General features: G+C 54.6%; 1 protein-coding gene across 1 annotated transcript in view; it reads right to left on the reverse strand.

Moving 5' to 3' along the window:
• Positions 1–7072: 7072 nt before the first annotated feature.
• CHEK1 (checkpoint kinase 1) overlaps positions 7073–12827 on the reverse strand; it is a 9014-nt gene continuing 3259 nt past the window's right edge. Inside the window, exons 6-12 of the mRNA XM_017809512.1 lie at positions 10657–10761; positions 10369–10464; positions 10189–10297; positions 9807–9984; positions 7752–7883; positions 7559–7660; positions 7073–7311 (exon numbers count right to left, since the gene is read on the reverse strand). Coding sequence (XP_017665001.1) covers positions 7216–7311; positions 7559–7660; positions 7752–7883; positions 9807–9984; positions 10189–10297; positions 10369–10464; positions 10657–10761 — 818 coding nt within the window. The 3' untranslated portion in view covers positions 7073–7215. The remainder of the gene's footprint in view (positions 7312–7558; positions 7661–7751; positions 7884–9806; positions 9985–10188; positions 10298–10368; positions 10465–10656; positions 10762–12827) is intronic.

Consider the following 12827-nt stretch of genomic DNA (forward strand, 5'->3'; position numbering starts at 1 on the left):
GCATCCACAAACATCCCTGTGTGCTGCATCCCTGCATCCACAAACATCCCTGTGTGCTGCATCCCTGCATCCACAAACATCCCTGTGTGCTGCATCCCTGCATCCACAGACATTCCTGTGTGCTGCATCCCACAAACATCCCTGTGTGCTGCATCCCTGCATCCCACAAACACCCCTGTGCATTGCCAACATCCCTGTCGTGGTTTGAGCCCCAAAACCAGTTTTTCAAACCCCCACAAATCCGCTAAAATGTTGAGAGAAGTTTTCAGACGAGCAACAAACCCAGCATGGGGGAATTACATCAAACATCCCTGTGCATTGCCAGCATCCCTGTGTTCTGCATCCCTTCATCCCACAAACATCCCTGTGTGCTGCATCCCTGCATCCCACAAACATCCCTGTGTGCTGCATTTCTGCATCCCCAAACATCCCTGTGCATTGCCAGCATCCCTGTGTGCTGCATCCCCACATTCCTGCAAATACCTGCACACTGCAATACTTCCCAGCGCCTGTTCCAGGAGAAGACATTGCTCCTGGGTCTTTCCAGCACTGCCTGGAGATGGAGCAACCCCATGGAATCCCTCCCAAATCCAGCACCCAGGGGCATCCCCGCAGCAACCCTGGCCCCATAAAAGGCTGAAGGGGAACCTGTGGGTGCTGGGATGGGGAAAATTTTGGAAGGGACCACTCTGGGAGTCTGGAGCAGAACTTTTGCACGGGGGGATTGGAACTATGGGGTGCAGATGGACCAGGGAGAAAACCCTAGGATGAAGGAGCAAGGGGCTGTGGGGTGGTGGCACTGGGCGATACCTGGTGGGAGATGGTCTGGCTGACCTGGGATTTCTCCTGGTGCCGTGTAAATACTGCTGACGGGAGGAATGTGCAAGCCTGGAGGAAAAATCCCCTTCCCAGCCAAAGCATCGCCTCACAGCCTCCCTCACAGCAGGCTCAGAGCCCTGCTGATGCTGCTTATCCTGCCAATTCTCCCGGGGAATTGTTTTATCTGACGATTTCGGTGGGATGCACATCCCCAGTGAGGTGCAGCATCCCTGTTTCCCACCACATCCCTGCTTCCTGCAGCATCCCTGCCAATGCCACATCCCTGCCCTGCTGCAGTCCCAAACTCCTCTCCCCCCTTCTGCTCCTGTTTTTTAGAGTTTTTCCCCATTTTTTTAATAACCTTTCCTTACATCTCCCACCTCCTCCTCCCCCTGAGCTCTGGTTTGGGTTTTGGTGAGGTTTAGCCAAACCACCCCCTCTTCATGTGTAGAATCCCTGGAAAAGCCACAACAGCTCCGCAGGGCGGCCGAAGGCTTACACCAGACACTGACAGGTCCCTGAGCTGCTCAGCCCTCTGAGCAGAGCAAGGCAGATACAATCTAATTTTTTCCCCTCCTTTTTGATGCATTTTCCAGCAGGATATTCCTTGCACTCAGGTCCCTTTGCCCAAGGGGGTTGTTGGTGGGTTCTGAGCCAGGCAAGACGATGCTCAGTCAAGGGAATGAAGTGACGATGAAACCCTCCAGGACAATGGGGAAAATGGCATTTTCCCTGCCAGATTCCCTCACTTTCCTCCTCTCCACATCCCAAAAACCCCAGCAGGGGCCAAATGATGCTCAAAACCCACTTAGAGACACAATTCTCCACTCCCAGGAGGGAGTCTTTCCCTCTTCCATGAGCTGGTTTCACACTTCTCCTACCCCAGTGCTCAGTTACTCCATGCCTGGGCATTGCAAAGCAGCAGTCTGGGGGATTTGGGGGCTTGTTTTGGGGGGTGGTGGTTGTGTTTTGAGGGGTTTTTAGGGTGTTTTGGGGGTTGAGGGTCTGCTCTTGATGGTGAGAGCAGTGCTTTCTCCCCACCCTGCCCAAGAATGTTTCTGCTGATATTAAACCCGACCCGGAGGCATTTGGAAGGAGCCGACTTCCTCGCCAAGAAAATGACCTCAGCCTCCTGCTTTGGAGCTTTTTTTTTTTACCTTTTTAAAGCATTTTTCTCCCTCTCCTGCCTGCCAGGCAAGAGGCACCGCTGGGGCCTCACCCGTGCCCCTGGCATCACTGCCAGGCTGCACCCACGGTGCCAATCCCCCAATTTAGGGGGATATTTGTAGCTTTTAACCTGCAAATTCCAGGTTTAAGCTGTAAATTCCAGGTTTTTCCCCGCAATCTCTCTCCCCAACACTGATACGGGAGGATCCAGGGGCCAAACCCGCTGCAAAAACCCACCTTGCACCATCCTCAGGGCACTCGACGACCTGCAAAACTCATTTTCCCAATGAAATAAAAGGGGAAAAAAAGCCCAAACTGAGAGCTGACATTGCCCACGATGTTTCTGGAAGGGATTTTTGCAGGAGTTTCCTTAACAGACTCCTCTGCATTTTTGCTTTTATTAATGTGGCGGCATTCCCGAGGCTGCTGCGACGCTTTTGCGAGAGCTAAAACATCTCCCAAGTTAAAAATCCAACAAATCCAGCCCCTGGGGCACCTTCACGGTGGGAAATGCTGTGCAGAAAGGAGGGAGACACCGATTTGCAAAGGGAAATGCTGGATTTGGGTGTTTTCGGATGGAATTTCTCCAGCTTAAGGGGTTTTTTTTCTCAAATGCATATTTCTGTCCTGGAGACCTCGAGCTGATGGGGGTAGTTCAGAAAATAAAAGTGCTTCTGGAAACCTATTGGATTTCCAGACCCCAAAAAGCTGATGCTAGGGGGAAAATTCCAAATTTGCCCCTAAAAAACAGATGGGAAACGCTTCTGACATTTTTTTCTGCTCAAAGTGGTGGATCACCATCCTGGAGATGCATTGGCACCCCACATCTCCATCCTGCATCCCACATCTGCCTCCTGCACCCCCCATTTGCATCCTGCATCCGACATCTGCATCCTGCACCCCACATCTGTATCTGGCACCCCACGTTGCCATCTCATCCCACCTGTGCACCCTGCATTCTTCACCCCACTTCTCATATCCCCAGTCTGCACCCTCCAGTGCATCCTACTTTTGCATCTCACATCTGCATCCTACACCTGTATCCCATGCCCATCCCATGGATCTGCATCCTGCAGCTTCATCCTGCATCCCAAATCCTGCATCTGCATCATGTCCTGCATCCACACCCTTCATCCCACGTCCTCCATCTCCACCCACATCCTGCCTCCCCCTCCTAAACCTGCACCTTGCACCATCCCATGTCCTGAGCCTGCAACCCAAACCCTGCATTTACATCCTGCATCCCCTTCCCAGATCCTGCATCCCGCAGCTCCATCCCACCTCCTGCATCCCACATCTCCATCCTGCATTTCCATCCCACCTCCTGCATCCCACATCTCCATCCTGCATTTCCATCCCACCTCCTGCATCCCACCTCCTGCATCCTGCATCTCCATCCCACATCTTCATCCTACCTCCTGCACCCAACATTTCCATTCCAACCTCCTGCATCCCACATCTTCGTCCCACCTCCTGCATCCAGCATCCCCATCCCTGTCCTGCTGCCAGGACCCCGAGGGCACCAACAAACCCTGATGGTCTGACCGGCCTCACCAGGGACCCCCACCCCTCCCAGGTCCTTACTGGTCCATACTGGGCTATACTGGGCTGTGCCCCCTGGAGCTGCACGCTGGCTGTGCCTCATCCCCACCCTCCCCCAGCCACAGCACAAAAGCTTATCTGACGGGAAAATCATTTGCGAGGCCGGATTGGTCCCATCCAATCCCTCCTTCCCGCTCCTCCCTGCTCCCATCCAGGCGTTTTTCCAGAGCAGGTGTGATTTGGGAGAGCAGCATTCCCAACCTGGCCCGCGCGGGGTGGGGGGGGCGGGGAGGTTTCCCATCCGCGGGGGCTCCGTTCCCCTCCCCGGCACATCTGGCGGGCAGATGTGGCCACACGACCGGGCTCTGCCTCCCAGATGGGCGACGAGCTGCGAAATCCCTGTATAGGACTGGAAAGCGATAATTTTCCCTTAGAAATCTGCATTTCCCGGCTCGTTGCACGCACTCCCCATCGCCGGGGGTGCCGCAAGATCCCTGTGCACAGCTGGCGCTGCGCCGCGCTGCTCTGGGGGTGGAGCATCCCTTGTCCTGTACCTCCATCCCGTATCTGCATCTGCACCCTGAATCCCACTGCTGCATTCCACGTCCTGCATCCACATCCCACCTCCTGTGTCTTACATCCCTCCTCTGCGTCCCAAATCCCACTTCTGCAACCCATGCCCCGTGCCTGGCACCTTTCCTCTGCATCTTAAATTCCATTTCCCTCCTCATCTGTCCTGTATCTCCACCTCTGCATCCTAAATTCTGCTCCTGTACCCCATGCTCTGTATCTGCATCCCAAATCCTGCATCTGCCCTTTCATCCCATGTCCTGTGTTTTGCATCCCACATCTGCATCCCCTCTCCTGCATCCCTGTCATGCATCCTGCGTCTGGAAACCTGCATCTACATCCTAAATCCTCCATCCTGCATCTGGGAACCTGTGTCTGCATCCTAAATCCTCTATCTGCTTCCTAAATCCTCTATTTTTTTCCCCCTAAATCCCGTGTCTGCATCCTGAATCCTGCATCCCACATCCTAAATGCATCTGCAGCCTAAATCCTTCTTCTGCAACCCCTGCATCTGGCACCCTGCAGCTGCATCCCAAATTCTGTGTCCCACATTTGCATCCTGAATCCTTCACCCTGTGTCCTGCATCTACATCCTAAATCCTCTCTCCCCTCTGTCCTCTATGTCCTAAATCCTATGTCCTACATCTGCATCCTAAATCCTACATCCCCATTTAAATCCCAAATGCTCCATCCTATATGTGCATCCTGGATTCTCCATTCTGTGTCCTGCATCGACATCCTAAACCCTAAGTCTCCCACCTGCATCCCAAATCCTCTATTCTGCATCCTGCATTTACATTCCCAATCCTATCTCCCACATCTGCATCCTAAGCTCTCCATCCTGCATCTGCATCTACTTTGTGAATCCTCCATTCTACATCCTACATCCCACATCTGCATCCTTAATCCTGCACCCTAAATCCTGCATCTACATCCCAAATCCTATTTGGATTCCCACACTTGCATCCCAAGTTCTTTGTTCCACATCCTGCATCTACATCCTAAATCCTCTATCCTGCATCTACATCCTAAATCCTACGTCCCCATCTAGATCCTAAATCCTTCATCCCCCACTCTGCACCTCTCCTAAATCCTACATCCCACATCTGCATCCTAAATCCTCCATCCTTTATCTATATCTCAAATCCTATGTCCCCATCTGCATCCTAAATGCTCCATCCTGCATCTAAATCCTATGTCCCATATCTGCATCCCAACTTCACCCATCCTGCATCAATATCTGAAATCCTCCATCCTGCATCTACATCCCAAATCCCGCATCCAGCATGTACATCCTAAATCCTCCATCCTGCATCTCCATCCCAAATCCTGTGTCTCTCATTTGCATCCCAAGTTCTCCCTCCCTCATCCTGCATCTCCATCCTAAATCCCACATCCCTATCTAGACCCTAAATCCTTCATCCCTCAAATCCTGTACTTACATCCTAACCCCTACGCTCCAGATCTCGAACCCTCCCCTCCTGCATCCCCCAGCACATCCCGAACTGCGCATCCCAAACCCCGCTCCCGGGATGCCGCGCGGAGGCCGAGGGAACCCCCCGTGCCCGCCGGAGCGCCATGAATTCGGGATGAGGAGGGGGCAGAAGCCCCCCCGGCCGCCCGCCCCGGCTGTGCTGTTGGTTTTAGGATTTGCCACGCTCCGGTGCCTCCGAGCGCGCCGGGTCCCCGGCGGGGCCGCACAAAGGGCGCTTTCAGGGCCCCGCTCCCGGCACAGCCCCCCCCTCACCCGGCCACAAACCTTTCATCCCCCTCCAATTTCCCCCCCTCCCGGACCCCGAAAGCGGAAAATAATCCCCTCTACGGAGTTAAAAAAAAAAAACAACCAACAAAAAACCCCAAACGAACGAACGAACCAACAAACAAACAAGAACAAAACAAAACAAAACAAACTAAAAATTAGGGTTGAAAATAAATTCCCGTGGGATAATCAAGCTCGGCAAAGGCTCGAGACCACGGCGGAGCACGACAGCCCCTGAAGCGCCCTGGGGAGGGGGAAACCTACCTGTGACTCCCCAAAACATCCCGTTTCCAGCAGGTAACAGGTGATAAATTAATTTGTTGTGACGGCGAGACCCACTCGTGCAACGAGTTGTGCCCAGCCTCGTGCCCCTCCACAACCCGAGGCGTTCCCGAAGCTTTTCTACTTTTTTTTATGCCCTTAGAAATATAAATTCCTGGGGGGAATGAACCAGAAAACCCTGTATTCAGCCTAATTATCCCCCCCGGCCGCAATCTGTGATCTCCAGGACAATTAAAAGCGCTTAATCCCGGCTGAAAAGCAAACAAGGTCGGGAGCGCGGCGTCTTCCTGCTTCCCCCTTGCCCGCTGCCGGGGTCTCGCTCCCCAGCTGCAATATAAATATGCAATTAAAAAATCGCCGCTAATTGCTTCGCCCAAGGGGGGTTCCCACCAGGAAAACAAAAAAGCCGGGGGGAAGGGATATTAAAAAAACCCAAAGAAAAGGGGGAAGACAAGCAAAACAAGTGGTTGTTGTTTTTTTTTTTAACCCCAATAATTAAACGCCGACGCAACTTTGGGGGAGAAACTGCGGGGAGGCCTCAGGGGTTTGCACCCGGGGGTGGGTTTTTTGGGGGGATGCTCTTTTTTTGGGGGGAGGGGATGGGGTTAATCCCCGGCTCTCCTCTCTCGCTCCAGCGCTAACAACCCCTGGCAGCTCTCGGGCTCGTTAGTCCCTCCGAAAAGCAATTAGAGAGGCTGGAAAACGAGGGCAGCCACTGCCCTGAGACAGGGCAGGGAGGGGCGGTAGTGGGGCGAGGAGGGGGTCGGCCCCTAAACCTTGGGGCTGGTTTAGGGCTGCACGGCTCGGCGGAGACCCCGGAGTGGGATTTAGGCTGGCTGAGCAAAGCTGCGCCTCCAGCAGGTTCCAGAGGGAACAACCCACTGCAAGAACCTCCCCCTTGCAGGAAACAGCATCGCTCCGTGTCCCCCCGGGCTTTATTGAACCTTCAAAATCTAAAACACGTGGCTGGGCACCTTCATGGCGTTTGGGTGCTGCCGCTGGAGCCCAGCCAGGAAGAAGAGGAGAAGGAGGAGGAAGAGGAGGAAGAAGAGGAGGAGGAGGAGGGGTGCAGGGGCTCAGGTGCCAGGCAGCCAGACTTTCTGGGTGCTGACGATGTCGCTGAGCTTGGCCTTGATCTTCAGGAAATGCCTCTTGAACTCCAGGCCATCGCCCTGTGCAGGGAGAATTGGGGGGGTTACATCCCCCTGCACCCACCTGCCTGGGACTCCATCCCCCTGAGCCCACCCTGCAGCCCCCTGAATGTTTCTCCATCCACTCACACCCACCTTCCATGGTCTTCCATGGTCCTGCACCCCCTTTACAAGGCCCTTCATCCCCTTGCACCCACCCTGCACACCCTTGCCCGACCCCACCAAGCACCCACCACCGAGTGCCCACCCTGACCCCCCCCCAGCTCACCTTGGAGAGGCGAAAGTCCACCAAAATCTTGCTCTCCATCTCCACCAGGTTCACCTTGAAGATGAGTTTGTTGTTCCTCCTGTCCGTGGTCGAGATGGTGACCTGCAAAAGGGAGGGGTGCCCTGAGTTACCTGCCGATGCAACGGCACGGGGGGCGTGTCCCACCCCCCGATTTTGGCCCCCTGGTGCCCACCTGGTTGGTGCAGCTCATCTTGCAGCCGTAGCTCATCTTCTCACACACCTCCTTCAGCGCCCGGTACGAGCCGTCGGCGTCCAGCTTGGTGAAGAACCGCGTCATCCGCTTCACCAGCCGCTGCCACGGGCTCTGCGGCCCCCAAAACACACCCCCCCGAGCGTTATAAATCCCGCCAGGGAGGTTGGGAACCCCACCAAGCTCCAGCCGCCGCTCGGATAAAAATCCCGGCTTTCGGCAGGGAAACGGTGGGAAGCTGCACCCCCCGATGGCGCGCGCCGGCAGCTGCATCCCAAATACCGGGAACGCTGCACAGCCACATCTAAACAGTGCAAAGTTCGTCCCTGATACCCTAAATACGGCAAAAATGCTCCTTAATGTCACCTCTATGATTCAAAGTGGCACCCCAACAGTATAAACAGCGCAACGATGGACCCCCAATATCATAAACTGGACGCAGAGCTGCCCCCCAAATGCTGCAGCTGTACCCTGGTATTGCAAAGTTGCGTTTTGCTACTCAAAATGCTGCAAAATTGCACCTCGAATGCCACAAAGTTGCCCCCCGAGATGACAAACCTTGCCCAGCTGCACTCCAGTATTGCCAAGCTGCTCCCTGATACCGTAGGTCAGATGCAAAGCTGCTCCCCAACCACCACAGAGCAGCCCCCAAGCACTGCAAAGTGCATCCTGATACCATAAATGATGCACATTTGCACCCCAGATATTGGGAAGCAGCACCCCAAGATAAAAACCTCACGCAGCTGCTGCCCAACACTGCAAAGTTGCTCTGTGATATTGTGTATACAGCTAAGTTGCTCTTTCATGTAACAGATATGACGCAAAGTTGCACCCCACAGTGCAACGTTGGACCCCAGTGTTGTAAATCAGATGTGAAGCTGCCCCCCAAGTCCCTGGCAAAGTGGCATCCTGGTACTAAAAGTATTGCAAATTTGCACCCCAAATCCTGCCAACTTGCACCCTGAGATGGTAAATACTGAACAGCCACGGCCCCAGCATTGCCAAGTTGCTCCCTGATATTATAAATATGACAAAGTTGCTTCTTAATCTTACAAATTTAAGGCAAAGTTGCACCCCAACGGTATAAATGGTGCAAGTCTGGACCTCAGTGTTGTAAATCAGATGTGAAACTGCACCCCAAATCCTGCAAACTTGCACCCTGAGGTGATGAATAACACAAAGTCACATCCCAGATATTGCCAAGCTGCTCCCTGATATTCCATATCAGGCAAAGCTGCTCCCAAACATCAGAGAGGAGCCCCCAAACATTGCAAAGTGCATCCTGATACCATAAATGATGCACATTTGCACCCCAAATATTGAGAGGCAGCACCCCAAGATGAAAACCTTGCCCAGCTGCATCCCAAACATTGCCAAGTTGCTCCCTGATATTCCATATAGTCCTCAATGTCAAACATAAACCACAAATTTGCACCCCAGCATTGTACACAGAGCAATGTTGGACCCCAATGTTGCAAATCGGACATGAAGCTGTCCCCCAAATTCTGCAGAGCTGCACCCCAGGATGACAAACCTCGCCCAACCACATCCCAAACTGTGCCATGTTGCTTCCTGAGATTACAGTTGCTCCCTAATGTCACACATACAAAGTTGCACCCCAATTTACACACGGTGCAGTGTTGGACCCCGATGTTGTAAATCAGACATGAAGCTGCCCCCCAGACACCCCAAATCCCCGGCAAAGTGGCTTCCTGGTACTAAAAATACTGAAAACTGTGTCCCAGATCCTGTGAACTCGCACCCCGAGGTGATAAATACCACAAAGTCGTGTCCCAAACATTGCCAGGCTGCTCCCTGATATTCCATATCAGGCAAAGCTGCTCCCAAACACCACAGAGCAGCCCCCAACCACTGCAAAGGGCATCCTGCCACCCCTGAGGGTGCGGAGCTGCGCCCCAAACACCGTGAGGCAACATCCCGAGAGGACACACCTCGCCCAGCCGCACCCCAAAAACACTGTGAGGCAGCACCCCGATATTCCAGGCGGTTCCAGGTGCCCCCCCTGCAGCCCCTGACCTGGGAGGAGCCGGGTGTGCCCAGGAGTTGGCTGTTGACCAGCATGTGCTCGGGGCAGGCGGGCTGTGAGAAGCTGATGCCCTGCACCAGCTGGTCGATGCTCCCCGCTCCGCTCTCCCAGGGCATCCCGCCCGTGCCGGGCTCCGGCTGCGACGTGGAGTACCTGGCCTTGTCCTCGCTGCAAGGCAAGGGCAGGGACACGGGGATTAGGGATGCTGGAGAGAGCCCAGCGTGGGGATTGCACGGGGTTTTGCAGGGTTTGGGGTGGTCGCAGGGGTCGTGTGAGGGGTTTCCGCCCAGCCACCTCCTGGGGAAAACGCCGGGAAAGCCCCGTGGTGCACAAGGAATTGCAAACCCTGCGTGTAGGGAAGTGGAGGCTCACCCCGGAGCAGCCTTCACCGGGGAAAAGTCCATATTGGATCGGATGTGCTTGGAGAAGCCGCCGGGGGAGTCGGTGACCCCTCCTGAGGAGAGCCGGGCCTGCTTGACATCTGCAAAGGGACAGGACACCCAGTGACCCTCAAATCCCGGGGAACGAGCGCGTTCCCCGGCGGCCCCTTACCCTTCTTGAGGGGTCTGCTGTACCACCGGTCCTTCTGGATGTCGGGAATGGTGATCCTCGCCGAGGGGCTCTCCGTCAGGATCTTGTGCAGCAGCGCTGGGGGAGACGAGGGGTTGGAATGGAGACGAGGGGTTGGAATGGAGATGAGGGGTTGGAATGGAGACGAGGGGGTGGAATGGAGACGAGGGGGTGGAATGGAGATGAGGGGTTGGAATGCAACGCGGTGTGTGCACGTGTGTACACACACACATACATGGACACATGGGTTGGGTGCTGCCGTGTGTTTACCCAAGGGGGCCGAATCGATCTTCTTCCAAGGTGGGAGGTAGGTTTTCCTGTCCTTCCAGTCGCTGTATTCCTGGCAGCTGTCGCTGGGCTGGTCCCAAGGCAGCTCTGCCGGGGGATCCCGCTGCCGTCGCCCCGCGGTGCCACGAGCCCCGGGCACACACGTGGCACTGCAGCACTCGGTGTGCCAGGTGTGTGCCAGGGGTGTGCCAGGGGTGTGCCAGCTGTCCCTGCCCCGGGCCAGGTGCTGATCCCGTGTGCTCCCCATGCATTCCAACCCCCCCATGCACCCCACATGCTCCCCATGCATCCCATGCTTCCCCACGCATTCCAATCCTCCCCCATGCATCCCATACCTCCCCCATGCATCCCATGTACTCCGCATGCATTCCAATCCTCCCCCATGCATCCCATACCTCCCCCATGCATCCCATNCCCCATGCATCCCATACCTCCCCCATGCATCCCATACCTCCCCCATGCATCCCATGTACTCTGCATGCATTCCAATCCTCCCCCATGCACTCCATATCTCCCTATGCATCCTGTGTGCTCCCCATGCATTCCATACCCCTCTATGCATCCCACACCTCCCCATGCATCCCATACCTCCCTATGCATCCCATGTACCACCCACGCATCCCATAACTCCCTGTGCATCCCTTGTACGACCCATATGTTCCATACCTCCTATACATTTCAGACCTCCCCATGCATCCCATGTACTCTGCATGCATTCCAAACCTCCCCATGTATTCCATATCTCCCTATGCATTCCATACCTCCCATACCTCCCTATGCATCCAATGTACTTCCCATGCATCCCATACCTCCCTATGCATCCCATATACTCCACATGCATTCCAAACTTCCCCCATGCATTCCATACTCCCCTACGCATTCCATGCCTCCCCAATACATCCCATACCTCCCTATGCATCCCATGTACTCCACATGCATTCCAAACCTCCCACACACATTCCATATCTCCCTATGCATTCTATACCTCCCCATGCATCTTGTACCTTCCTCTGCATGCCATGTACTCCCCATGGATCCCATAACTCCCTATGCACCCCTTGTACTACCCATATGTTCCATACCTCCCCCATGTGTTCCATACACCCCTATGCATTCCATACCTCCCCATACATCCCATACCTTCCTATTCAGCCCATGTACTCCCCATGCATCCCACACCTCCCTATGCATCCCATGTGCTCCCCATGCATCCCATGTACTCCCCATGCATCCCACACCTCCCCTGTGCATGTCATACACCCCCCCCTTACACATCACATACATTCCCCTTTTGCATCCTTGTTTGCCTTCCATACATCCCCACAGACACTCCATACATCCCCCTCCCCGCATTTCACGTCTCCCTTATGGATCCCACACCTTCCCGCTCTGTGTTTCACACATCCCTACCCCTGTGCATTCCATGCATCCACCCCATGTCATACGTGCTCCTTCCCACACACCCCTTGGTGCACTTCATACACCTCCCCTCACGCATTCCATACGTGCACCCCCTACACATTCCATACACACATCCTCATGCATTCCACACATACACCCCTCTGCATTCCATATCTGCATCCTTCTTCATTCCATATACTTCCCCTGCACATTCCATACCTCCATCCCCTCTGCATTCCATACATGCACCCCTCATGCATTCCATATAAACCCCTCCATCTCCTGCACCACCAAATGCCCTTTGGCCCCTCCCCTGCATTCCACACATCCCTAGAGGCATCCCTGTATTCCCACCTCCTGCCAGCATGATGTGTCCCCCCGTGCATTCCATACATCCCTGTATTCCCATCTCCAGCCAGCACCTCCTCATCTCCATCCAGCACCGTGTCATGCATTCCATACATCCCTGTATCCCACCTCCAGCCAGCACCATGTATCCCCATGTGCATTCCATATATCCCTGTATTCCTACCTCCAGCCAGCATCACATGTCCCCCCTATACATCCCATACATCCCTGCATCCCATCTCCATCCAGCACCATGTCATGCATTCCATACATCCATACCTCCAGCCAGCACCATGTGCATTCCATACATCCCTGTATTCCCGTCTCCATCCAGCACCACGTGTCCCCCCACACATCCCTGTATCCCACCTCCTGCCAGCACATCACCCCCTGTACATCCCATA

Source organism: Lepidothrix coronata, unplaced genomic scaffold (assembly GCF_001604755.1).
Source record: "Lepidothrix coronata isolate B3197 unplaced genomic scaffold, Lepidothrix_coronata-1.0 Scaffold27, whole genome shotgun sequence".
NCBI lineage: Eukaryota > Metazoa > Chordata > Aves > Passeriformes > Pipridae > Lepidothrix > Lepidothrix coronata.